The sequence below is a fragment of the Rhipicephalus sanguineus genome, chromosome 9 (assembly GCF_013339695.2).
Source record: "Rhipicephalus sanguineus isolate Rsan-2018 chromosome 9, BIME_Rsan_1.4, whole genome shotgun sequence".
In the NCBI taxonomy this organism is placed as follows: domain Eukaryota; kingdom Metazoa; phylum Arthropoda; class Arachnida; order Ixodida; family Ixodidae; genus Rhipicephalus; species Rhipicephalus sanguineus.
The window spans coordinates 23,505,479-23,532,160 of NC_051184.2; the positions used below are offsets into that span (position 1 = coordinate 23,505,479).

Here is a 26,682-nt window from a genome sequence, read left to right on the forward strand (position 1 = left end):
GATTACAGGGGACAAGCGAGATAGTCCACAGCATTGAGAACACCCAGCAAAACAAAACACAGAACGTTAAGCAATGCATCAACTCAAGCTGGCTAGTAATCCACGATGTTTTTTACGCTTTAGATTTTGCGTCCTTGCACGAGGGGGACACGAACTGCGGAGTGCACAATAGAACCTGAACCAGTTTACAAAAAACTGCAAGCCAGTTTTAGGGTGTTGCGTATACAAAGGTCCTGCATGTTACCTAAAGGCGCAAAATCTGACTCTTCCCGATCTCTCATTCTCGTTTTGATGGCACTGTAGGTAAACTAAATATATGAGGTTTTTATAACCTCGAGAGAAGTCAGAAAATCAATAACGTAAACATAATTGAGTACAGCATGTAAAAGTATGTAGAGAATAACTTTTTATTGATGGATAATCATAACGAAAAGTATTTGCAAGGGCAGAGTGTCTTTTCAATGCGACATAAACAAGAGTTGCACTAAGTCGGATTAACAAAATTACGCGCATACTGTTAAAGAAAACTGTATTCAACTGGCTTCGAAAAGGCTGATGTGCTAGTTTGAAAAATCAAGGACAAGTTTTCTTCGAAATTAAGTTTTAATGCCTGTACTTGCGCTTGCCTATTAAACATACAGCTTCATATTCCTAAATGGTGCTTATGAACGAGAGTAGCTTGCCAGCTAGTGCTGAAGGAAAAACTGCGGTCATTTAATGCGTAAATGGCACATTAAACAAGTAAATGGGCAGAGTGGGGAATGCTGCATTTGTTCTAGGACATGGCTAGTCCTCTGCATTGCGCGCCCCTTTCCAGCTGGCGCAGAAGTACAGAGGTTAACACGGGGCTCTTTGAAGATGATAAACAGTTAGCTGCTTCAACTACTCTTCTTGACGCTACTTTAGTGGAGACAACAACCATTGTTCTGTCACGAGGTGCTTGGACAAAGGGCAATAACGACTAGGGAGCTGAAAAGGAAAAAAAAAAGAAAAAAAAAAGAAAGTAGAAGGCTACAGCTGCAACGGTGGAAAATGAGGAAAACACCCCAGGCCTCTCTCCTAGCACAGAAGGTGTGAGCTCTCTCCGACTAATTATGCGCAGTACTAGGAAGGCCAGGCTTTAACTCGGATTCAAAGATTTATACGGAATCGCAGACTATCACCCACGAAGGACTACGCGCAGGCGTTCCAGGTTTGGCTTCCAACACGTGCGGAGACATTTCGGAGCAGTTGCAAATGACTTGGGATTGGACACGAGAATTTATGGAATGTGGGTGCACATAAACAACTTTTGATTTATGCTGGTTTGTTTAGTTCGGCAACGATTTTGAGTTTGTGGGGAATACCATGTCTCAGGGACTTTCTATTAGTGGGCTGTAGTTTTTGATACTTGCGAGTTGTTTTCATCTCGCAGTGGGTACACTCTTTTCTGCTGCTACCTTCTGAAAATATTTCTGTTACTACGGTTATAAGTCGCACCATAAGAGAGAGAGAAAGGTGAGAGAGGTCATCCAACCTAAATTTTAAGTAATAAGCTAATGATGGGTTACTGAAAAAAAATATATATATGTATATGTAGTAACAGTCAATTACTCTGAGTGTAAGGCACAGATTGTTAGCATCACAATATAACGAGAAAGAAAAATGAAAATGTACCTTCCAGGTGGATTCGTATTGAGACTGGTAGCGGATCTGATAGATGACAAGCAGTTTTGGGTTCTCTTTCTGCTCTATGCTAGCGTTCCAGCTAAGTGTGATGCTCCTCTTGGACACAGCACTACACTTGAACTCAGCCGGCTCGGAAATTTTCACTGCAAGCAATGGAAGGCAGAATAAGAAAACAATACTCCAGACACAATACTTTGGCTATTATCGTCCCATACCATATAAATATCAAGCATCTCTCACTTCTAAAACATTCACGCGGGTTCCCTCTTGAACACATGCAATGGTATTTCTTATCGAAAATGAGGAAAGAGATTATGATAAGAGATAATAGGATGTCACGTTCGACAAGAAAACACCTTTTCGATATTCAATATAAGGATGCATTCATTACCAAGTGAAATCAACGAGACATGTTTTAGGTCAACTTCATTCATCTATGTCCATTAGATTGATTGAGGCTTATGACACATTGATGTGACAGATACATCTTGTACTGTATATAAGAAGGCAAATTAAATATAACTTAGTAATGCAAGCACCTGAATTTTATACAATCAAACCTTGCCAGAAAGTTAGCCCAGCAGAAATTATATCTTCATAATATTTTGAAGTCTTTAAACATGTACACAGTCACATCAGCGAAAGAAGAATGCGTAAATAAAAAATATGTAGCTACATACAATAATTTGTTACAGCCATGCATTCATTAAAACGAGCTTTGACCATCGTACTTTACCAACTACACAATTCAATGAATGAATGAATCAATGAATGAATGAATGAATGAATGAATGAATGAATGAATGAACCAATCAACCAAAGTTTAGCCAGGAAATTCTAGGTCGTCATCAGGACTAAAAGCTTGACTGGGTCCCTGAAGACCCTTACACTGGCAGCACATGACGTTCACAGCACGAATATGCATAACAAATTATAATTTTAACATACGTAAGCGATACTGTAAGAGTTTCGGTAGGGATGACATCCAAGTAATAAACATAGCATAGAGAGAATTACAACAGGATTTGCGTCAATTGTAGTAAAACAGTGTGGCAAAACAGTGAAAAACAGCGCTTGCCCCTGGGAGCAACGTACTCAGAAATCCTCACCTATATTAAGGTGCTCTATAAGGTACGTGAAGTTCCTGACGCCAAGGGCATTTGTTCCGTTCATGACTAGGTGAAATAGTGTGGTTTCCTTGCGAAACGGAGTCTTGGATGCCACAGTCCACGAGCACGACGATTCATTTCCAGAGTGGGCCGGCAGCGGGCATGACCGATAAAAGCCCTTGTGTGCCCTGCGTGCGAAATTTGAAAGTGAGCCACGTTAATGAACTCGGCATTCACACCAACGTGTTTTAGACACGGCAGAAACAAGTGATCCCTCACTTTTGCCACCCTTACGACGAGATCTAAGGGTAGCACTTATGAGTGAATTTCACGGAGTTTAGAGAAATACTACCATGAATGTCCACAGCTAAATGCCATATCAAAAGCAGACGGGCATACCTTCGCTTTGCCATAGGGTAGCAGCCTTACCCAACAAACCAATTTGAACATTTAAAGGAAGCAACTCTAACACTTTAAGATTAAGCACATTGAATAATGGTGCTACGTGCTACTGTGTGTGCTTTGCTGAATGCACAAGTACCAACATGGTGCATGTTTTGTATTTCCCGATCAGCAAAGAATACCATGCCAACTAGTTAAAGCTTCAAAAGCAGTAGCAACGAGACAAAGGCTTTTAAGAAGATCACATCACGAACAGTGCATCAAGAATAGTCATGGACCTGGCGTCGAGGTCTGGCATGCGTGCCGAGTTGACAGAGCAGCAATCTCTGGGGAGCAAAACAGCGCACATGACGGCCACCACTCACCGTGTCAATGCAAACATCTCTCCGAGCCTGTAGTCAGTCTTGACACTGTTTGGTGGTGGTTCCCAATAACAGGTCACGTTCTTGTAGTAATAACTGATACATCGGAAATTTTCAACGGGTAGTGGTGGTTCTGCGAAATAAAAAAGAACAAATGTTTCAGCTTCAAGCTGAATCAAACATCTAATTCCTCAAACTTCAAACCCACATCTAATTGTGGGCCTTAATTGCGTGCAGTGGGAATAAACAACAGTTTCCAAGGTCCCACCAATGAACTCAGCCTCTCTAGAAATTAAGGCAGACAACTGAGAGCTCACACCTACAAAAGGCAAGAATGCTCTCTGCGTTTTGCACTGACTGTCAGATTGCTACAATTAAATGAAACTCACATCGCTGTCTGGGAAGAGTAATAATCATAACAATATACAAATGACCTTAAATAGGCAGACACTGGCTGCAACGTCCATGAAGTTACCTGTGTTAGAATACTATAAAAATGATATTGCAACATTGCACCTATGACGAACTCCACAGGGAAGCCATTCATGCTTTCTATTCACTGCAAGCAGGATACTTCGGGTACTTTTCCAGTACCTACAGCATGAGACACACTTATCAAACGCACAACTCATGCAGTTAAACCCCATAAATATACCTGTGTTCGCTACGTTTTCCCGGCATTTACGATCTGAATGGCAGTCCTGTTTGAGACTTGTTTTTAGCAACTGTTAGCAGATGCTACGTTTTCCTGGACCTTGCATTTTTTTTTCTTGGTCCTCTAATAAATGGAATGTGCTACTGCATATAAATACATCAAATTCCGTTGTCTTGCATGCCAAATTGGAGATCTGATCATAAGGTACGCTGTATTAGGGAACTCCCGAGTAATTCTAACCACCTAATTTTCTTCACAATATCCACCTAAATTTAGGCACACAAACAATTTTTGTACATCTCACCCATTGAAATGCAGCTGTCATGGCCAAAGCTGAACCCATGAACTCGCCTACATATCCTTTCCATGACAGTGGATTAGGCCACATACATACCTAGTGACCATGGGTGTTGGCAGGGGGGTGCAAAAGAGGCACTTGGACAAAATCCTGCCAACACTCATGCTATTGACATAAAACGAAAAGCAAATGTAAGAACTGCACAGAAGTTGCTGAATTTCAAGCGTCAGGGCTCCCACAGGGCTCCAAGTTTCTCATTCGTAATGAAGACTTCTAAGTGTTCCGAACAATCGAGTCAAATTATTGTCTGCCCGTAGGAAAGTATACAGATAGATGCACTGTGACGACGTGGGACCCACCTCCAATGGTGACCTGCGTGGCGCAGATGTGGAAAACCTTGTCAGAGGGGACGCGAATGTTGCAGTTGTAGTTGCCCGTGTCCGAATACTCTGAGCGCTCCTTGCGAAATGCCACCCACATGTCGCCCACTGTCAGCAGATCGCTGGGCACCTTGGTGTCGTTGAATTTAATCTCCAGGTGGCTGCCGTTGACCGAGTACTGCTTGTTCGAAATGCTGAACTCTGGAGTCTTGAGGGTGCAGTTGAGCACCAGTGGGTCTCCCACTTTCAAGCTGAAGTCCTTAGGCATGTCTGCATGCAGAAGATACGACTGCTTAGATAGTTAACAAGAGCCATTAATAAGAACCTTAATTGATTACATTTCGCTTTAAGTTGGGGGTTTCGTAATATTTTGCTGTGCCCCTGCAGTTGCGAGTACACGTCATGCTTGCATGAGTCATTCAATGGGTGAATGACATTAGCTATGAATCCAAAACAAGGCAGGAGTTGGGGAAAGATGGAAGCTTGTGCTGGAGCTGACGTTTTGACAAGTGGATTTGTCTTCGTCAAGGCTGCATCGTTCGAGTAGCAGCACAGCCCTTGTCTATGAATTTTTTATCATTAGCTATGGATGTAATTCCCTATTCCCGTGCAGCAGCGACAAAAATGACATTAACACCTAATTACATGCGCTGCAAATGAATTTACACCTGCCGTATGAAAAGGGTATTAGATACAAGTATGGTGTTTTGAGTGTAGGAGGATTAATCAAGTTTTCAGCAGTTGCTGCCAAAACAAAAACACAATTACGAGACACACCGTGGTGAAGGGACTCCTGATTAGTTTTGACTACCCAGGGGTCTTTGATGTGCACCTGAATATAAGTTAATAAGTGTTTTTTGCATCCTGGCCATATTTGAATATGGCCACACACATTAAGCCACCAGGGTAGGAGGATTACTTCCAATTAACTGAATGATTGCATCAGAAACGCTTCCATCACATCACTGGGGTGATGACAACAGGCTGGAAGCCTGATCGACATAATATTAGATAGAGAAACTACTTTCTGTTATGCCGACGTAATACAATAATACACTTTGCCACTTGGCACACAGCAGGGCAGCAGTGTTACATGCTTTTTGGACACAGTGAGACAACGTGGGCAGAACCTACCTCCGGAAATGGGCGAGAACATAGACTTGCAGAGCGATGACTGGGCACCTGGAAACACATACAGCAGGAGCAGAAGCCTGACACCACATGCCAGGCGCCGCCTGTGGCTCCCGCCCATGAGAGGACCGGCGCGCATGTCCCCCTTCGTTGGTTACAGATGGCGCTATAGCAGGGTCCGTCGAATCATGCACCCGGTGTGACAACTGGCGCGCTGCCCTTTTCAATCAGCAGACACAGTTGTTCCGCAGCGCTCTGCGAGAAGATTCAAAGTGACGAGAGTTAAGGTCAACACCTAGCATTACTGCTTTACAAGAAAAGCCAGCTTGTATTGATTTCTGTGGTTTTTGGTATCCCAGGTCTGCATGTGCAGTAGGTCATAACCAAAAGCTAAAATAAAGGTATTGCAAAGGAATGACCAAACAAAACTTACACACTTTGTTGGATCAGACAGGAAATTCAACAATATCTCAAACAATCATTCACACTTCGCAATGCATAAAGCACCAACTGTTCAGAGGAGTCCCCACATGACATCTAAAAAAGACTATGTCCCAAAAGAGCCAACAAGTCAAATCAAAATTCCAAAACAAATGGCTGAGTGATGAAGAATATTTGCAACAGTATTCTGTGGTTTGAACGCTACCTTCCAAGAAAGAAAGCCTGCAACCATTGCTGCATTCAGAAAAGGTCCGACAAACAGTACGTTCATATTGAACGAGTTGAAACACTCACCCAATCCCAAAATAGGCAGTTAGACCAAAGAATTTGAAAGAGTAGTCCGTGACTTCCTGTTTACAAACACCAACTGCCAAGGAAGTGCAGTGCAGCCCGTCCACCAGCACGTGTGGCCCGCACTCACACGGAAGCCAAGGTCGACTAACAGGACCTGCCAATTTGCTCTCGCAGGGGTGAACAACATGGCATGGAATGCAGAGAGCCGAGACATCATCTTTTGCACCTCGAACATCATCCTCCGGGCCGTGCCAAGGGGAAGGCCGTGGCCTTGCAAATCCAAAGAGAAACGCCCCTCCCCGCTCGCCACATCTCACCCAGCCCTCCCTCACCGCAACACCCTCCTCTCAAAACCAGTTCCACCTGTCCATGGAACGCCGAACACCCTGCTAGGCTACAAATGCAAACAGCAGCAAGCCTTCCTCTCTCCTGTAGCAGAGCCATTTGCTCTCCAGTTTTTCTGCTGCTGCAAGGAGAGATTTAAGAGAGACACACCGCACCCCTAGGGATGAACAAGTAGTAGCTCCTTGTCATCATATGGGCTTTCCCTTCCCCACCTTCTTCTTTCTCTCTGTAAGCGTGATTGCATGCAATCAGACTCCGAAGTGCATGTATGCAACGATAGCTGGCACGCTGTCGCTCCCCTTCTGTCGTGTAACCAACCCGGAAAACACAGCCCTGCCCGACCGTGTAACCAACTCACAAATCGTCCACCCTGCACCTATTTCCTTTGCAGATACAACATCCGCAAGTGACACAACGCAGCCTTCAGGTGGTGCAGGTTTTGTGCACAGCACCTGATGGGGGTTGGCCCTGCTTCCTGGAGTAGCGTGGTCACGACATAGTAACAGCACTAACATTTGCTCTATCCTGTCGCAATATACTCACTACAAAGCAAAAAATATTGGCTTGATGACAAAGCAGTCAGTACTAATTACTGTGTAGTCTTAATGGAGAAGGCTTCACACAAATTGAGACTCATAACTATAGCCTCAGGGCATGAGGCATTCATTTCTAAGCTGGAGTATACTTGCACAGCTAATAATAACTCTGTAATGAATAAACAGCAATTATGTGCGGTGATCTTAAGACAGGAGTTAAAAATCTTAAACACAACAAGTCCATGACACTATGTTTGGCACCTACACCTTATGGCTATCACTGGTTCAGTGGCAACAATTATTTTTGCACTCCATGTTGCTTCCTGCTGACCTTAAAGGGACAATAAAGTGAAACAATGCATCCGTTTAGATTTATAAATTGCACTCTGAGAAGTCTAACGTCATTAACTTCACTATCATAGGTTTATTAATAGTGGAGAAAATCAAGGTCAAAGTTTCATCTTTAAATTTTGTGCCATAATCTCCGCACTTGGCGTCACAAATCTCAAAGCATATTTCTTGTATTTTCACAACATTGGCTCCACGAAATTTTCTGAAACATGGCATGTGAAAGTCTCTGGCCCCCTCAGAGGATAATGTACTTCACGTTTTACTGGTTAGGAACTACATAGCACCTATAGATGCCATCAATATCTCTGACGTCACGACATTTGGCGCGGGAATTTCAAGGTGGCATCACAACTCGTATTTCCTTTGTGGCCGTTTTCTCGCTTACCAAGCGTCTTCTCGCGGCAAGCATGGCGATTTCAGAATTGTGAAAGAGTGATGTACTAATACGAAAATAATGGTTTTTCTCTCATGTAAGATTCATGTAAGCGTATGAACTAGCTACTGCAGATTCTCTTCACGGTGACACAAAGTACAAACATAGCTTCGCTGTGAGCAGCAGATGCTTTCAGAACAATGCAGAGCCCTTCAACTTGAGATTCCTTTTCGGTGAGTAGCCTTACTGGAGGGGGCAGTCAACCCTGTTGACAACCACGAGGCTTTTGAAGCCGGTGCCAAACACCGCGATCAGAAAGCGAGGGTGTGAGCGAGATTGAGGGGCCAGTCCTGCTGCCTGCCTTGATGAGCTCAAAATAAGTTGAGCCCCTCTCCGACCCAAAGGGGCAGCAATGGCTCACTCACACGGGTGCCCGGGGGAGGAGCTACTGCGACAAGGACCGGCGGAATGCTTACGAAGTAAACACGGGCCGCTGTGACTGGACCCTCGGCTGATAGCTTAAATAATAAACAGCAGTTCCCGCTTGCCACACAATGGAAGCAGGCAAGCTGAAGTACCAAACAAACACACTTTGCATAGCGTGCCATGCAATGACCTGCACATCTTCCTGGAAATAACTTGACCCAGCCTCTAAGGAGACTGTGCATCTGCACTAAATCTCTCTCATGCGAGTGGATGCCTGTGCTTTCGGCGATTGCCAAGGAAAGCAGCTCCTTTATTTTTGTTTACTTCGCTGCCTCTGAGTTCTAAACTTTGCATCTTGCAGGCAAGCTGGTGCAACCAACATCAACCCTCTCCTAACATGAAACCACTAACCAATTCATCAGAGTAAGAAGGAAAACGCAGATGAGGAAAAAAAGAAGACAGACAGCAATAATACAAAAGTGAAAGAAAAAAATGCACGCTTGCCAACTTATAAGCCTTATGCAAAGCATGAAGTCTCCAGTGTCACATATTTCAGGTCATACAAGTTTATGCAAGAGGGATGAGAGGAGGAAATAAACAGTGTGAAGGAATGGATTCAAGCAACATAGGTAGAAGTAGAAACACCGGTTAATAAAACATTCCTTGTTGCAGCCGCCCTGCATTTCCGAACCCATGACACACACTGTTCTTGAATTGCAAATGCAACGTGAAAGCAGGCGCTGCTTCGAGAGAGTTACGAAGCTGACACTACTCGAACGCCTGCTGAGTGCCATTAGTTATGCAAGGTGCCTATTTGCATAATTTGATCCGGGCGTGACGCTGTAGTGGCGATGGTGATAAACAAAAGTGATTTGTTGCACAACATGCCAAAGTAGATTATTACATGTAGCTGCATTTTCTTGGCCAGTAGCAAATGCCACAGAACAAATCAAGAGGTTGTTTTGTAATAGATGTCTAAAAAAGACGTGAAGCAGCACAACGCGTAACAGATGAAGCATTCCTGCTTTACCACGGCAGTGTCAATTTGAATCCTGAGCACGACCATCAAGAAATGTCATGCAAGAATGTGCCACTAAATTGCTTGACGTCCTGGAGCCAGAAGGATGCCTGAAATGGCGTCTTAATTTGACATCAAAGGCCGTATTCTGTAACAATTAGGTTTCCAAGGAGCGCAAATGGATGATGTCATCAGCAAGCATTGCGACAAGGGGCATCACCCAATCGCATGCTGGCAAAGCAAGCTCATCGGAAACTGAATCTTAACAGAATACAACCCAATAACTTGCGCATACATTAGCATGTAAGGACAGCCTGCGTACTCAAAATGTCTGCCGAGGTTGGCTGAAAAGCAGTAGTGTGATTAGCTCCTAGCCTTGAGGGCAAGCCTCCGTGTTCATGCCATTCGGATATTTGGTCTTTATTAATCGACAGGCTCAGGCAATTAGAAATTATATAATCTTGTTTGGATAAGAACACTGCCTGTTTTAAGCAAGAGAAGCTCCGCCATAGATTACATCTCCGGAAGGCGATTCCCGTGTAATGCAACAAGTCTTTAGTAAGGCAGGCCAAATGAAGAACAAGAATATGCTAAATCCAAGAAGGGTGCAAAATTCGCACCTCCTCACTCGATTTCTCGCGAGAGTTGCCCACACTTGCAGAGAACCGATGACTCCGGCACCGCCTCCCCCCCCCCTCCACTACCCCCCCGAAGCCGCCATACTATGGCATCTGCGTCTGCTCCAGAAAGGCTGATAAATGCAAAACCTTCAGCAGAAAGAGACAACAAAAAAAGATCAAAGTTAGGCGCTAGATACTACATACTACACACGCGCGCGAGTGGGAGAGGCAAACGAGATGGGGGGGGGGCACAGAAGACGAAAGACGAAGGAGGGCGTGCGCGACGATGGACGGACGGGCTACCAGAGGGCGGGGGCGTAAAAATCCCGTCTGCCAAAAAGCACTACGCCCCCCCCCCCCCCCACCCACTAGTCCAAGTCTCTCCAAAGCGAAAGCCCAGCTAGAGAGAAAGCATGCACCAAACTGGCAAGAAGGATATAAGAGAAGACGGTCTGTGAAGTGTGCCGCCGTCTGCTTATCGGCGTCGCCATCCATCACTGCGGGGGTGGGGGGGTTCCGCCAGGGGTCCGGAAAGCCGGGGCAGCCCCCCCCCCCTTCCCCACTCTTCCCGGCACCTCGCCTCACGCTGGTTGGTGGTCGTTCCTTGCAAAGGCGCGCGAGAATGACATAGAAGGAGCTCTCTTTCTTGTTATCTTCCCCCTGCCAGTTCCGTGCAAACCTATTTGCTCCAGTTTATATCGGGTGCCACTATCGAAAACGAGAACAGATGGGCATTACTTTCTCAAGAAAAACTTGGCAGTGGGCTAGTTGGTTAAACATTATCGAAGATTTTTGCGCAAACTTTACAAAAAGTGACTGGGAACAGAGTAAGAGCACACAAACGGAACATATGTGCCGTTTGTGTGCTCTTACTCTGTTCCCAGTCACTTTTTGTAAAGTTTGCGCAAAAATCTTCGATAACATTACTTTCTCTGCCACCCTAAATGGTATCTGCAACTTGCGTGCCAAACGCGACAGAAGGTAGCTCTTGTTGACCATAAGGAAGACGATGCTGCAGCCGGATCTCGAAATATTACCTTCAAGACGAGTTTTTTCCGACTCTCTCAATATTTCGCGGAGGAAGCCGCTGACGCACTGAACAGCAACTGTGACTGGAAGCGTGTGAAGTTTTGTGTTCTTTTCCTAGCTAAAATGATCTCGCGCAATGTTCTAGAAAGCTATTCATGGCTCGAGGTGTCAAGAGTTGGGTTCATACGTATGCTTGTCCGTCTTCGTTTACATCACGGGGTGCGAATTAAACCAGGGTTACTCCGCATGGGACGATTCATCACAGGAAAAGGACAAGGGGATGTATTGTAGGAGAAGATATTCGAGAGCACTACACTAAGACAAAAGAGCTTGGTGGCCATGGTAACCCACGAACTTCCTAGCATACACCCATTCATCTAGAAGCAGGGGCGACGGAACGGACTGCCTGTGTCGAATCGAACAGTGCACGCAACTATGCCCTGGGACAAGAAGCACCACAGGGGCTCCGGAACGAGCGAGAGGCGCTAGGCAGTTCATTTCCCGTCGCCTCAAGCTCATGCACCCCGGGCAATCCCTGCCATGGCGCCGTCAAGCACCCTCCGGAGCGTTTGGCGGGCGGCACGGCGTTTAAATTGAGGTCTCCCTAGGGGATGACGGAAAAGATATTTGCCGGCTGTGGACGCATTGCCTCCGAGATAAGGCGCGCCGCTCTGTCTCGGAGGCCACGCTGGACGCGATTCAGGGACGAGCGCGCGATGACACTCCTTGACGCAAACTGCGCGGCAGTGAAAACGAGTATCCCAGCTGCGAGTGTGACAGCCGGTTAGCGTGCGAGGCCTCGAAGACGCCGGAAAGGACGAATGACTAGCATAATAGCCGCCGTAACTGTACAGCTCCAGCAGGAAGTGATTAGCGCGAGTGACCGATGAAGGGACCCGCAAAATGGCGACACGCGGAGCTCTTGTTCACAAGGGTTATGAGAGGCGTTGCCCCGAGCGCACCAATAATGAGTGGCAGACACAATCCATCTGTTTCGAAGCGGTAGTGCCCGGCGGGAAGCAGCCCATACTGAAGTCAGCCCTTCGAATGTTAGTCGCGATTTCACTCTTGTGATCACCGATCACATGTGTTAAACTTCTTCCGTTGCAGCTGTACATAAGTCGTAACGGCGAGGTTGACTAAGCCACAGCTGCTGAAATGTACTGACCATATACTGGTAGCCTTCCGCGGCATAAACACAAACTCCAGTTTTGAAGCGAGCAAGAATAGCCTGTTTGACCCTTGTAATGGATGCTAGGATAGGTTAATTCAGAGTTGTAACGCGAGAGTATCCGAACGAAGCCAATGAGCGTTAGATGGCGGGTTTTTTCTTTTTCTTTTTTTTTTCGTACTTTTGTAGCTTTCCACTTCTCGAACAATTTGCGCAAAACCCCGTGCAGAGTATACAACAGGATAAGCACGGCTAGATTAGGCACCCTCCACGCCCCAGCATTTCTTCGAATAATTTCGCTCTTTATGCGTTGTAAGTTGAGTGCAGCATCGCCAGTGAGCTATTTCTTACAGGGTCATGCTGTCCCCCATCGGGCGCGAAGAGGCAGTTCACGCTAAGGCCAGTCCGGCCTCGCCACCGGGCGGCTCTGCGTGACAATGCCATTATTGCGGGTCCGAATTAGTTTTCACGATGTGAGATTCTTTAGATGCATCCCAAGCACAGCGTACACGAGCGCCTCGACCCTTTTGAGAGAACTGCAGCGGTCGCTTCGGAAGTCGAACCTGCAACCTTCCACTCAGTAGCAGAAGAACGTCATAGCCATGCACGACATGCGTGAAAGAGCCACTCGGCTGTAACTCACGTCACGGTGCTCCGGTGCTCGAACACGGCGAAGGAACAAGCACCGGCCGCTGCGATAGCCAAGAACGAGCGGAGAGAAGCTCTCCGCGAAAGCACAGATGTGCAGGGCAGCCCGTCCCACGCGCACCACTCGCCGGCTCCGTGACCAGCACTCGAAGCAAGCAACACGGGGTACTCGCGGACGCCACTCGTATCGCACCGACGGAACAAGAGTGCCAGACGACGAACCAGCCCAGCGGGGTCGTAGCCTGCTGCTCCTGAGGGGAACCTCTTTATAGGATGGAGATTGCGCCGTCGACCCTTCCGGCAAGCCACACACACACACGGACGAGAAGGTCAGCGTAGGGAGGGAAAGAGGAAAGGGGTGGGGGGGTATCGAAGAAGACCCTAGAGGAAACGGACGGAGGAAGGGGAAACCAGCGGCTGCGAAGGGATTCTCGCTAAGAGGAAAAGCGAGACGTCAGTCGCCACGTGACCACCGCCACCGCTGCTTGCGCCCCGGGGCCAAGCTGGGCCTCGTCTTCCCAATCAGGGCGGTAAACACACGAATCTCGGCGGGGGCCTGCATTTGGTCGACGTGACCGGCGATACAAGAGAGAAGTCCTCAGCGTCCATCTGTTGTTTGGCGCGTGTGTGTACGCGACGTGAGAAGGCAACGGGCCGGCAAAGGAAATCGTCGATGACGCCGGGATGGACGTAACCGTGACTTCGGGGCGAGCGGCGAAAACCGCGTTCAGGCCCAAATAGTTTCGTATTTTCACGGTTGTGGGGGAGAGAGAACTCAAGAGAGAGAGAGAGAGATGTTCACGAAACAGCCGGTACCAGCGAAGATCTTCCATGGCACGCCCGTCGGCACGTTCTTCGTAGAACGCTCGGCGGGAGAGAAGAACGCACACGTCCAAGAAACCCGAGACCAATCGAGCGAAGTTCAGGGATCGCACGCTCGCACAGCTGAAGCGGAGGAGGGCACCGCTACAGAAGTTAACAGGCGCAACAAGCAAGCGCCAGATCAACGCTAATAATTTTCGCTCCACACTTCATATTTTCCCAAAACAGCCAACACGGTGCATCTTTCTCGAACGTGCACGCTTCCACGGCATCTTCCGAGAAGCTTCGCGCGTCACGGAGCAATATCCATCCGACTGCAGGCAGGGCCAGCGGGAGGCGCAAGCGCCGAAAGAGGGAATGCTCTCTGTTCATCCGTGGGCCGCTACGAAACCATAACAAAGGCAGGCCGAGGAAGCAAAGATGACGTGGGAGCAGCAAGAGCAGCGGACGCTTCTTCTCCGACGCGATAAACACCGGAGAACGCGGGGCTGGCAGTTTATTGTGGTTAGGAGGGCGCTCATCCTTCCCAGCTCTCACTTTCTTCTTGTTTTATTCAGGGCCACGCAAGCACCGCCTCATTGCATCGCGCTGTACGGCGGGTGCATGTCCCAGAAGCGAAGCACTAGATGTCCGGGACGTCCTGGACTGAAAGCCTTGAGTGGCACAGCAGTTTGCGGGCTGGCGGAACGCGCGCTGGATTCGCGTGGGAGAAAGAGAGTGAGAACAAGAACGAGAGGAAGAAACCCTCATGGTTTACAATACCGTGCCTCCCACAAGTTCCCTGCGGATTACGGTCGAGGGTCCGTGGAAAGAAGGCAACGGACTTCGTGCTAAAACAACGGCTGCAAAGAGACAAGAGGGGGGAGGGTTCCCACTTGTAGAGGGCCATCGGTTCAACGGACGTTTACGCGCCTCGTTCTCGGGGTTCGGATCCGGAGGGTCTTGAACGCCAGCGTAGAAGGAAGACGCGGTTTGAGGAGGAGAACGAGAAGAGCTTGACGACTGAAGGGGAGAGCTAAAACAACATACAGTGTGGCGCCACGCTTCTACCGCCAAGACCCGGTGTGGTTGCTAGGAAGACGGCGGAAAGACAACATGAAAGACACCCCCCCCCCCTGCTTTGTAGGAAGGGAAGGAAGCAGAATAACAAAGGTTGGTTTGACCCAAGGTTTCCTTGCGAGATCCGCGGGCTGCGCTAACGTAAACGTGCAGCTCGTTGCTTTAGAAGCAGCGAGCGGGAGGCTTGGTTAAACAAATTGAACCGCACCACGCTCTCTGCTCTCCTAGCGCGAGTTTGGAGAACTGAACCCCAGCCAAGAGCATTCCCATGATCTTCAGCACGCAACCATGCCGGCTATACGGGTCTTTCCACGAAGACCAGCGCGTGGAACGGTATATACGGTTGAAAAAACGAAGGATACACAGGAAATTCCGTGAAACGATACGTTACGTTCTGTAGAAAGGACGGGCTGACCTTTACCGAGAAACTAGCAAACTATACACGTTTTAAGCCAGAACAGGCATGTTTCTTATCTATCCTCACCATGGAACTCGGAGGAGGTCAATGGTGGAGGAGGCACGGTTCGAGACCGGGGTTCTGCATGCGCACAACTATTTGGTATTCTTAATTAACCAGCGAGAAGTCATGCTGGTTAAGTCTGGAAAGAACGAATTCGCACGGGAAAATCATACGATCATTCAATGCTGGATTGAAATTGGATGAAACCGACGCTGCATTTTTATTGCTGCTGAAATATTTGTCACAGCCTCGTGAAAACTGAACTAGACGGTTCACGTTCGTACCGAAGTAGAGTAACTAAACTACAGAATCACGATAACGTCGCGAGATACTTTCATTTATTCACCCATAATGTAGCCGCTTTGTGCCTTCGTTACGCAGATGGCCCAAGGCCCCAACTCAAAACACCTAGACTTCGATCAGAAACCATCGTCATCGTATGCAGTGTTACAAGAAGTTGGTGAAAGATACTCATGGATACATCGTCTTAACAATTAATGCGTCCTAGGCTCGCGTGGGAGCAAGGTAAAAAGTTCACGAAATAAGGATCACGCCAACCACGCCCTTGCCTGCTGCCTTATGTCCTTCAGCTCTCCGCTGTCTTGCAGTAAATAAATTTCGGCTGCGCTCCGAAAGGGTTGTGGGATAGGCAAACCTAAATCACGGCAGAAACAGCCAAAGTACGCACTATTTTAACTTACGCAGCAATATTTGCTGAAGAGACACTATCGCGCTGCCTGCCGTCATCAAAGGCAGTTCGAACGTTCGGCTATGCTGTCATCGCGCCGGAGGTCGAGAACCTAAAGCAGTGTTTAGAAAGACGGCGTGTAGACAGCTGCTGCTGCTGGCGCCGGCGTCGCCATAAAGAACCGCGAATGCGCAGCTGGATATCCCATTGGAAAATACCGAGAAAATAAAAAAGTAGAAGGGGGGGGGGGGTTAAACAGGAGAGGCCGGGTTAGGGACCGCGGTTCAACAAAAATCTACTATGCTAACACGATATATGCCCAAGACTAGCACTCTTGATTTTAGATACTTCAGCAAACAATTACATATCGAAATATAACATCGTGTCAAAAACTTCCCACGGTGCACATATATAGTATCAAGATGGCGTGTCCACATGATCGGTTCATGTTGAAGAGATAGTTTAAAGCGCGCCGGCACACAGACAAAAGATTACAGAAACAGACGTCCGCTCGCTCTTTTGTAACCTTTCGTCATATATAGGGTCGCTGCGGCACTCCAGCCCAGCGCCCTTGTGTTTCTTTACGTGCTTTGCACGTCTATCCACACCATTATTTTGGTTCCTCTACACGCATTAAACCAAACTGCGGAAACCGCTAGCATTTACAGCGCTTTACAAGTTACAGTATATAGGTTTGGCGCAGCGCGCTACCCTATACAGCCCCCTGTGTCGTGGACTGACGGCGTCCGAGTGTGTGGATAGCTATACTCGGGTTCTGAGAAAAGGGCGCCGCCGTTATTATTTTCATACTATAGCCAACTTTCAAAAATCTGTCCGGTTTTCCAGCGCTTAACGGGGTCAATTGAAATAACGTACTGAATGACAGTGCAATAAGTTATATCGAGGCTACATGACCGCATACGCATTACAGAACGGTGAACTGCGTATATCACTCGACTGTGCAGCACTCTCGTTTTAACGAAATACCGCTTATACCGAAACCCAACTCCGGCCACATGCGACTTATCCTCCCGCTCTTATCCTCCTTTCCAAAAGTTGAAATACTTCATTCTAATCAGTTACGCTCTCTCTTTGGAAGCGTATATACAGTGTCAACAATTCCTGTCGACGGAATGACCTCGCTTACTTCTTCTGGGAAGCTTTTCCTAAAGATTCCATCTCTTAGAAAAGAAACATGTAACAGAATACACCCTCTGACTTAACAGGTCAAGGAGAAGAAGAAAATAACGGCGCCTCGTTACTTAGAAAGCGAAAGTACGAATTAATTTATCACCAAACGCGCACGCGCCTGCATTATCCGTGAAGCCCTCCGGCACAAGCTCGCTGACATAAGCGGGCTCGACGCCCCGACCCTGTCAGTCACGCTTATCTTACAGCAAATGGGCATGACGGAACGCTGCACGTATAACGCTTATCTCGCGTCTCACTTCCAATCGGGCTCGGAGAATTTCAGCCATCTTGAAGATCTGGGAAACTCTCGTATGAATCTTTCTCTGTATGCTTCGCGTGGGGGTATAGGTTTTGAGGACCTTCTCGAAAACGGCAGCGCTTTCGGGTTTCGAGTCTAAGGCGCGGAGGTCTGGTTCTCGTCAACGCACACGCAACGATAGATAGCAGGTGACCCTGAGCGGGAAAAGGAGCGCGTCCGCGCCAGTGGGGATGCGCTGTTCACTTCTGGCTTTAGCGAAAGGGACATACTACTGCGCCGAATGCTGCGGCGCGCAACGCAACGACGCGCATTCCAGTTGCGAGAGCGGGTCTGGGAGCCAAGGCAGATCGGGTATCGGTTCCAGTGACCGAGGCGCCGCTGTGTCCCGAGAAGCTCGAAGGCGCAAACGTCGAACGTAGCATGCACGCTGTTAACGCGTCTCGAATGCGACAGAACTCACACAGCTCGTCAATCACACCAGTTGTGAGAGCAGGCCCCAAAGGCAAGCCTCAGAAGTATCGTGTACGAAGTTAAACCGTGTCTGCCAACTGTCACAGACGGAAGAAACACCTCTGTGGAAGGCTTCGGACTATATGTTGGCATGAGCCTTCTTTACACCTGCCATCACGCGTCGGAACACATTATGGACGTAAATATATAATGTGGCACATTCTAAGCGTTCACCGCTCTGCCACCGGATGTGCAGCACGTCTGTATCACCTACAACATCACCCGTTGAACGAGAGTACTACATTCGGAAAAGAGTACTACATTACTATATTAGGAAAAGCGGAGATAGATGTATAAGCACACCGTCAATCTGCCTCATTGACAAGGAATTTTCCTCGAACATCTTCGACATCTACCACTCTTGACAATACTTTATCAACGTATATAAGTGTTAATAATAATAATAATAATAATAATAATAATAATAATAATAATAATAATAATAATAATAATAATAATAATAATTGTTGGAGTTTAACGTCCTCAAATCACGATATGATTATGAGGGACGCTGTAGTGCGAGGGCTCCGGGAATTTCGACCACCTGGGGTTCTTTAATGTGCCCCTAAATCTAAGTACACGGGCCTCAAGCATTTTCGCCTCCATCAAGAATGCGGCCGCCGCGGCCGGGATTCGATCCCGCGACCTTCGGGTCAGCAGTCGAGCGCCATACCCACTAGACCGGATATTTGAGATTGTTAAACTTTTGAACTAGTTTCCATAGCGCGAGGATCAGCACTCTTAACGAGCTTTCATGCGACAGCCCGCACGGAAAGCTTCACCGGGTGGTATATATAATAATGTAAGCGAAGAATCTCTGAATGACGAAAAACGACTTCTTTTGCCACGAGCTCGTCGGCTCCTCTCTCGTCTGTCTCCACGTCATCGACTAGACGGGACGGAAACCCAAGACTCGACCCTAAACGCGCCCCTTCTGTCATCGCGTATTCCGTGGCGGCATTCTCGGTATAGCGCAACAAGTCTCTCGACTCCCGTTTCTCGCCCCCCCCCCCCCCCCTCGCTACCCAAGACATCGCCGCCTTTGGACCGATAGCGCTCCCGACGAAGTCGTCCCCTATCGTATACGTATACACGCGAGCCTCTTGGACCAGCGTCAAGTGGCCACGAATGGACTGACGCGACAAGAAAGGGCACCAATCGGGGCTTTCGCCGGAAAGGCTCGCCTCCACGCGACAGCGCCGATAGACACCGCTACCAGGAGATGAGGGTCACGGGGGTTGTAAGCACGCGTGTCAAGTGACCGATACAGCTGTGCGCTCTCCAGGAAGCACACACGTACAACAGGAAGCAACGACGCCACGTAGACGGCAAGCTGAAGTGGCTGAAAGGGCACAGTTTGGTTAAGGACCGGTATAAGAGAGTCTCAAAAGTGCGCTTTAAAGCGGATACCCGAAGTAACGTCACTGCGCCGGATAGGCACGAAAGCCACATAAAACCTAATTAGCTCTAGTAGGGTACACTCTCAGCAAAAAAGTGAGAGTCACTTGTCTCTTTTTGGTGAGTCCTGACCTGGCGCGTATGTGACTCTCTTTAAAGAGACACGTGAACTCTCTTTGGAGATCACCATACTCTCGTCGGAGAGTCGTGGGACCCGTAATAGAGTTAACAAATTTCCTTAAAGAAATCCATATCTGTGGCAAGTCAAGACTCACCAAAAGGAGTCAAAGGACTCTTCTTCTTAGGGTGTACATGTATGCTGCAGCGGCTAAAGGCACGCAAACGCGCACATATGATGTATGCACGTATACCTGACCGCCCACAGACCTCAACGTCGACGACTGAGTGCCTTTTGCACTACAGTATGAATGATGTCATAGCTACTAGCAGGCAAGACCACTGCTAAAGGGGGATTCCAATAGGCACCGCCATCATCATCATTCATCATTTCTATGTAACTATGCCTGCGTGCTCCCTCTGTCAGCGCACGTTGGAAGCTTGATCTAATGCGCCGAGTAAGTCATCAGCCTGTCGTTTGGAAAACAGTAGACTGCGCAAACGGTAGATGATGGCACTGATGGCATACATCATTCATCACCATCATTGACGATGTGTATTTAAACATAGCTGACCCCACTCTTAAAGGACCAGTCGTTAGCTGCGGCTGTCGTCAAGACAGAGATCCACCGTCCACAATCTTATATCTCGTCTCTCTCCTATTTACATGGCGGGTGTGTTTTCTGTGGAAACAGTCAGTGGAAGCTCACGTCAGTAAAGTTAGGACGAGCATGGCGATTAACCTTCTCAAAGTCTTTGTGCAGTATAACAGCGAACAGTTTACTTTACCAAACACGGTAGCTCCGGTTCTGCAAGAGTCAAGAACATGGCGATGTCCTGTGCGCGCGAGACGAGTTAGCAAATCATCAGGCGATGATGTTTTTTGCATCCCTCGTGTTGACGCCGCCGGTGGTTCATTTTCACGTTTGATGAGACATCTGAGGCTTTCGTTTCGCTTTAATATTAATATTTGCCACATTATTACATGAAAGCCTCGCTTCGAAGACGTCGCTTCTTATTAGGCGTGTAGCACGTACACATAAATGACGTCTAACTTTCTTTATCGCGGTTATCGAGGTTAACTGCGTTCATGTTACAAGAATTACAACATCACCCGAAAGGGCTCCAATTATGGCTCCCCATGTATATCAACACTTGTAAACTACGTCGTAACGACCGCATTACTTAGGCAGCAGCAACTGGTCTTAACGACCATCCAGGCCTCAGTTTCAACTACGCGAATAGCTGCTTCCGTCAATTCCTACCACATTCCTCATCACGGCCTGAGAGAGAGAAAGAGAGGTGCCAACGAAAACAGGCAGGCGACAATTACCAGAGACAAGCAGCCGAGACAGCGGCGTGCCGCTAAAAGCTGCCAGCCACGCAGTGTAAGTGACCTCCTCCAGCAACAAGTTCGCGTGTCGCTATCACACGACGACGGCGACATGCGGAAGGGCAAGTGCGGCTTTCAAGCAAGACAGCAAAAAACAAAAGAAAGCCGAAGGAAGATAGACAACAGCTATGGCTACATGGAGCGGCTGTAAACCGACCTTTAGATGTTATGGACTCCTTCGGCGAAACTCGCGACAGAGACCACACGGCTCTCGCACTCTTTTTTGACGACGGCAGCGACAAGAGGCAGCGAATGACAAAAAGCGCGTTGCGGAGTTCAATGACCCGTGCGTTCTCTGGCCGTCATGTCGCCCTGCAAGCAGCAGCAACAGCCGTCCCCGGCGCCCTCGCTGCACGACGCGGGTCCGCACGGAAGTAGTAGTCGTCGCCGACCGCCGCCCCGCGCTGCCTCGATAATCGCATTCGCCAAGGTTGTCGAGACCTCCTCCTCCACCCGAGACGCCGTCCTGGCAGAAAGAGCCCCGGATGCAGCGTGATGCGAGACCTACAGCGTCGAGTTAACATATACAGATGCGACGTGCCACAGCCTCCTTCCTGCCAGAGTACGTTTACAATGTCTGTGCGATATATGCTACGAGAATGCACGACACTAGTAAGTGGGCCCCCTGCGGTTGCGCCAAGTTTTGGGTGGGACGACGCTTCATCACGACGTACTGCATCGCGCGTTTCGACATAGGGGCCGTGGTCGTTGCTTTATACTCAGACATCCAATATCAAATGAACATTGAAGTGAGACGTAGTGCAGATCACACACATACACAAGCTCACTAAACTGCTGGAAGATTTAAAGTGGCCAAACGATGACAAATATACATCCGAAACAGTCTGCATGTGCTACCACCAGTACTCGCTCACAGAACTTTCGTGTTACAGTCGCTCGATCGAAGGGCACAAAAGTGAAGACAGAAGTTCAACATTTTTATCAACAAGCTCTACCCATCACTGCTTGAAAACACGTAGCGCCTAGCATTGGCGCGACAGCTCAATTGTCGCATAGCGCCAGCGTACTCCCCTGATGACCTCTGCAGGAAAGTTCGTATAACGACCCGTACTCGTACGTACCTTTCGCCGCAGTACACACGGGGACGACCGAAGGCAACGGGACGCTCGATCAGTATACGAGCTCCTCCCAGACAACGCTTCTCTGTGTCTCCAGCCGCTTCGTCTTTGGAGCGGCGCCGAGTCCGGCAGGTTTACGAACGTGTCCGTGTATAGATGCCCCGACCGCCTGCATCGCGGACCGTCGCGATGATCTCGTTCCGGCAGCGGATTACGACCGACGGCCCGGGGGATTCAGGGCAGCGTAATAATAATAAACACGGCTGAACGCTCGCTGCCACTGTTAGCCTCGGTGCAAAAGCCGACAGCGGCTTTCCAGCTTCCGAAGCCGACGACTTAGGAAGCGCTGTAGTCCGGCAGGGAGGGCCTTATCTCTACCAAGATGGCGGCCGAAAGGCGGAAGAAGGAATGGAATAAACAAAGCAGGACGGACGCGATTTCAAAACGAAAGGTAGAGGGGATCAAAGAATCTGATCTGCGTTCGAAGCCCGGGCTGTAAGGAAGCAGCAAAGGCTGCGGCAAAGCCGAACACACGAACACACGAGTTGGGATAGACAGCGAAATACATAACGTCACGAAGTGATGATCATGATCGCGGAGCTTGGAATTTATTTTCACTCCGGGAGAGAAGAAACTTGATTTCAGGCGCGCCTTGAGAGAGTTCGCAAAGATGATGACGTAAAGATGAAACGTTGGAAGAAACGTATAGGGAGAGAAAACAAAATTGAAGAAACAGTGAGGTGAATGGACTACGCGTTGTATATACATAGATGTAGCAATGCGCAAGAATAGAACGAAGAGACGAAAGAAAAGAGCGCGACACGCTGTCGCATTGGAAGTTCAAATCACGCCCCGTCTTTTTCTGAAGAGAGAGTGAGTGAGTAAGGACGGCGGATGTTTTAGAGCGAGCGAATCCGGCATAAACTGGAAACCGCTCCCCGACGCTGCCCGTACACATGGTCTCGCGTATACGCTTGGCGCTGCCTTGAAATGGGAAAAGAAGCTCTCCGCTGAGAACCGTAGAGACGGAGGCGGTGGTCTTGGGGCCGGCCTGTATGTATAAGCAATGACACGGGGAGCGGCGCACGTTACTTTACGTCCGCGGATTTCTTTTCGCGATGGGAAAAAATGGGACCGCGCGAGAAAATGCGGGAAGGCAGGGTAAAAATGCTGCGCCACCGCCGTGCGCTACACCGCGATATTAAAGCTGGAAGTCACGAAACCGCGCCGCTTAGAAACCCAAGCGGATTGTTGGTGGTAAATAAAGATCGCGTGACGAGACGGGAAGAAGGCATTACGAGGTGAGCTGACGCAAGACGTGGGTAACCGAGATCGCAGGGAGAAAGTGCAGTCGCGCGTGCCTCGTGCATAAAGTACGAGGAGATAGATGCCTGTGTGTAGTAATACTTTAGCTGCAACGGTAACGAAATGGCGCCGGTGGTATTGGCAGACCTTGAAGTGCTAGTAGTATAAAGTATACATAGTAGCGGTAGTTGTGTAATTAAATAACGAGTCTGTCTTATGAAACCACGAGATCATCATGAGGAACGCCGTAGTGAGGAGGACTCTGCATTGATTTCTACCAACAGGGGCTTTTTCACGTGCACCCAAATCGAAGTAAAAGGGCGTTTCTTTGCATTTCGCCCTCATCGAAATGCGGCCGGTAATCGAACCCGCACCCTCGTGCTTAGCAACGCGAAGTCATAGCCCGTAAGCTAGTAGTAGTAGCAGCAGCAGTAACAGGATGAGGAGGAATAAGATGTAGTTATGACGTGGTACAGGAAGTACTGGTAAGGAATGGTTCTTGTATAAAATAGTAGTAATAGCAGTTGTAGTATAGTGGTGGCGGCGGTGGTGGTGGTGGTGGTGGTGGTGGTGGTGGTGGCGGTGGTGGTGGTGGTGGTGGTGGGGTAGTAGTAGTAGTAGTAGTAGTAGTAGTAGTAGTAGTAGTAGTAGTAGTAGTAGTAGTAGTAGTAGTAGTAGTAGTAGTAGTTGCAGTATTGCTATAGCTACTGCTGCTGCTCTTGAAGTAGTCATAACGGCGGCGGTCGGGCTGTCAGTGACATCAGCGCAGACAGGCGCAAATGCCACAATTGGACACAGCTGCCGACAGACACGCCCCCTAGCGGCAACGCGCGCGGTCGTTAAGGCTAGAGTTAAGGAAGGAACTGTGAATAACGAGCGAACGAGTTGCCCAACTTAGCTCGACAACGCGAGCGAAGAAGCCAGTTCACCGCGGCCACCATGGAGGAACGGTCTGCGGTGAAGGGTTCGCAGTCGCATTCCGAGACATAAACGGGAGCTCTCCCAAGGCGTTGTCGCTCGAGCAGCGAGGGGAGGACATTCGTTTCTAACACGTCTCGCGGTTGTAAATCCTACGCTCTCCTTTTTTCGCCCGCTCCGAGGCGGTGACGCCGAGTCGCCATTTATTTCCCAGCCAAGCCAAGCCCCAAGAAGCCGTTCGCGAAGTCAGCAGCAACCGCGTGGTGCTCCGCACGCAGCAATAAAATGGCACCGCCCCTCTTCGTCACCTTCTTCTTTTTGAAAGTCGCGCGCTGGTGTGAAGGCAGGTTAAGAGAGTGAGAAAAAGAACCGAGACGAACGATTCGAACGAAGGAAAAGTTTAAAAAAGAATTGGAGCCCCGAAGACAGGAAGCTGAAACCGTCTCATCCCCTCCTGTATTTCTTTACCCGGCCTTGACATCGGTGAAACCTGACAGAACGTTTGCGTTCCCTACTTCGTCATCCGCACATGTTGAAAATAAGCTTTTAAAAGAGAGAGAGAGAGAGAGAGAGAGGGGGGGGGGCGCAGTACCGGCATATCTTCAACAGAACATATTCTTTTTCTTTTCTTTGCTGCAACATGTGGAAGATAACAGCGGGGGAGTTGTCCAAGAAAAACGCGAGCTGCAGAGCCAAATCATGAATTATTTACAGGTTTACCCTCTCGGGGCTGCTTCGGTATAAAAAAAAGGCTCGCTCGAATTTACGTTCGGTTCATTTCCTAAGGCCCCAAAACAGGAGGACCGCGCCCACGAGAGAAGGTCGTGCTTCGACACGCGTACTTTACGCGAAACGCAGTGGACAGACGAGAGCACGTCACCTGGCGTCTACGTTTCATGTCTCTGTGATGTTTACAGATGCTACTGTGCTGACACCCCAGTGACTAATAATGGTACTTAGTGACAACAAATTCAGTGACCCTTTATTCATATTTAAATGTTCTGACGTGTTCTAGTATCATTCGCTAATGATTATGCGATGATCTTGGCCATTCAGCTGTTGTGCACGAAAAAAAAAATAATAAAGCGCGACCAAGCCTCCTCTTCAAATTTCAGATATGTGGCATTGGGTATATGGAATCGCCATAGACAGACAACGTTGATGATCAGTTCGATTTAAAATATGACGAAGCCGGCAAAAGAGAACTTAGCGAAGACAGCACCAACACTATGGAGACGACGCAGACTACACTGCTGTCCAAACAAGATAAGATAGCGGCCAAGAGGAGAGGCTTAGGGGACTCGACGGGACAGTCGTCTCCCTCAAAGGAAAATACATATAGCCACGCTTTTATACATGCTGATTGTAAGCTTTGTTGCGTTCTTCATAGGTTAGAACAGGAAAAAAAGAAAACGAAAAATAATCAGCGACGTGTGATTCGCTTAGTTTCATAACCTTCACTAGCCGACGAGAGGTGGCGTCACTTCGGGCAGACGACATCTAGACACGTATTACTACTGGGGCTCAAAGCTGTCTTCACAACTGTCAACGTAGACTGTCTCCGATGCTCGCCGTAATTAAAAAAACTCTTATGGTGACATTTATATGGCTATATGGTGACCTTTATGATGGCGTATTCGAAGGGCTGTTTTTGTAGGCCCTCTACCAGAGCTGCGAATCCACGTATTAAAAAAAAAAATACTCACAGGATTGCGAGTTGGCAACGTTGATAACGCTCCATGTATTACTTGTCAAAAGTGGCAGTGTTGATATTTTACTGTTAGTACCAACAAAAGCTGCCTCTATACAGATTATAATTGGAGCAGTATCGTCGCTTAATTTCCCAGCTGGGTATTCTCATAACCCAGTCTTTAAAGCTTTGTTTCACCGGCTTCATAGCAACGCCATAAAATAACGCAGGCTATATACGGTGTTCTGCGACAACCACGTGACCAAGACATCCAGCAGTATTGTTAAAAAAAACTGCGCCGTACGTTTACATAAACAGACGAATCAAAGATCAGAAGAAGATAACGTCATAGAACTTAATCTGTGTTTGGCATTGCTCGTTGTACTACTACATGCCTAACGTACTTCTAGAATTCCGTCAAAGCCGAGCCGATCCAGAGCCATCGCACACACTTCAGCCATTTTAGAACTTGTTGAAGGTTTAAACGTGTTGCTGCTAGAGAGCCCGCTTCTTAGTGATGCAGCTATGAACCTGAA

General features: G+C 48.2%; 1 protein-coding gene across 2 annotated transcripts in view; it reads right to left on the reverse strand.

The window, feature by feature from the left end:
* Positions 1 to 26,682, reverse strand: part of LOC119404753 (uncharacterized) — a 116,325-nt gene that overhangs the window by 20,435 nt on the left and 69,208 nt on the right. For both annotated transcript variants that reach the window (XM_049419007.1, XM_037671416.2), the window contains exons 3-7: positions 6,009 to 6,260; positions 4,854 to 5,144; positions 3,545 to 3,674; positions 2,778 to 2,965; positions 1,657 to 1,811 (exon numbers count right to left, since the gene is read on the reverse strand). In XM_049419007.1, coding sequence (XP_049274964.1) covers positions 1,657 to 1,811; positions 2,778 to 2,965; positions 3,545 to 3,674; positions 4,854 to 5,144; positions 6,009 to 6,144 — 900 coding nt within the window. In that variant the 5' untranslated portion in view covers positions 6,145 to 6,260. The remainder of the gene's footprint in view (positions 1 to 1,656; positions 1,812 to 2,777; positions 2,966 to 3,544; positions 3,675 to 4,853; positions 5,145 to 6,008; positions 6,261 to 26,682) is intronic.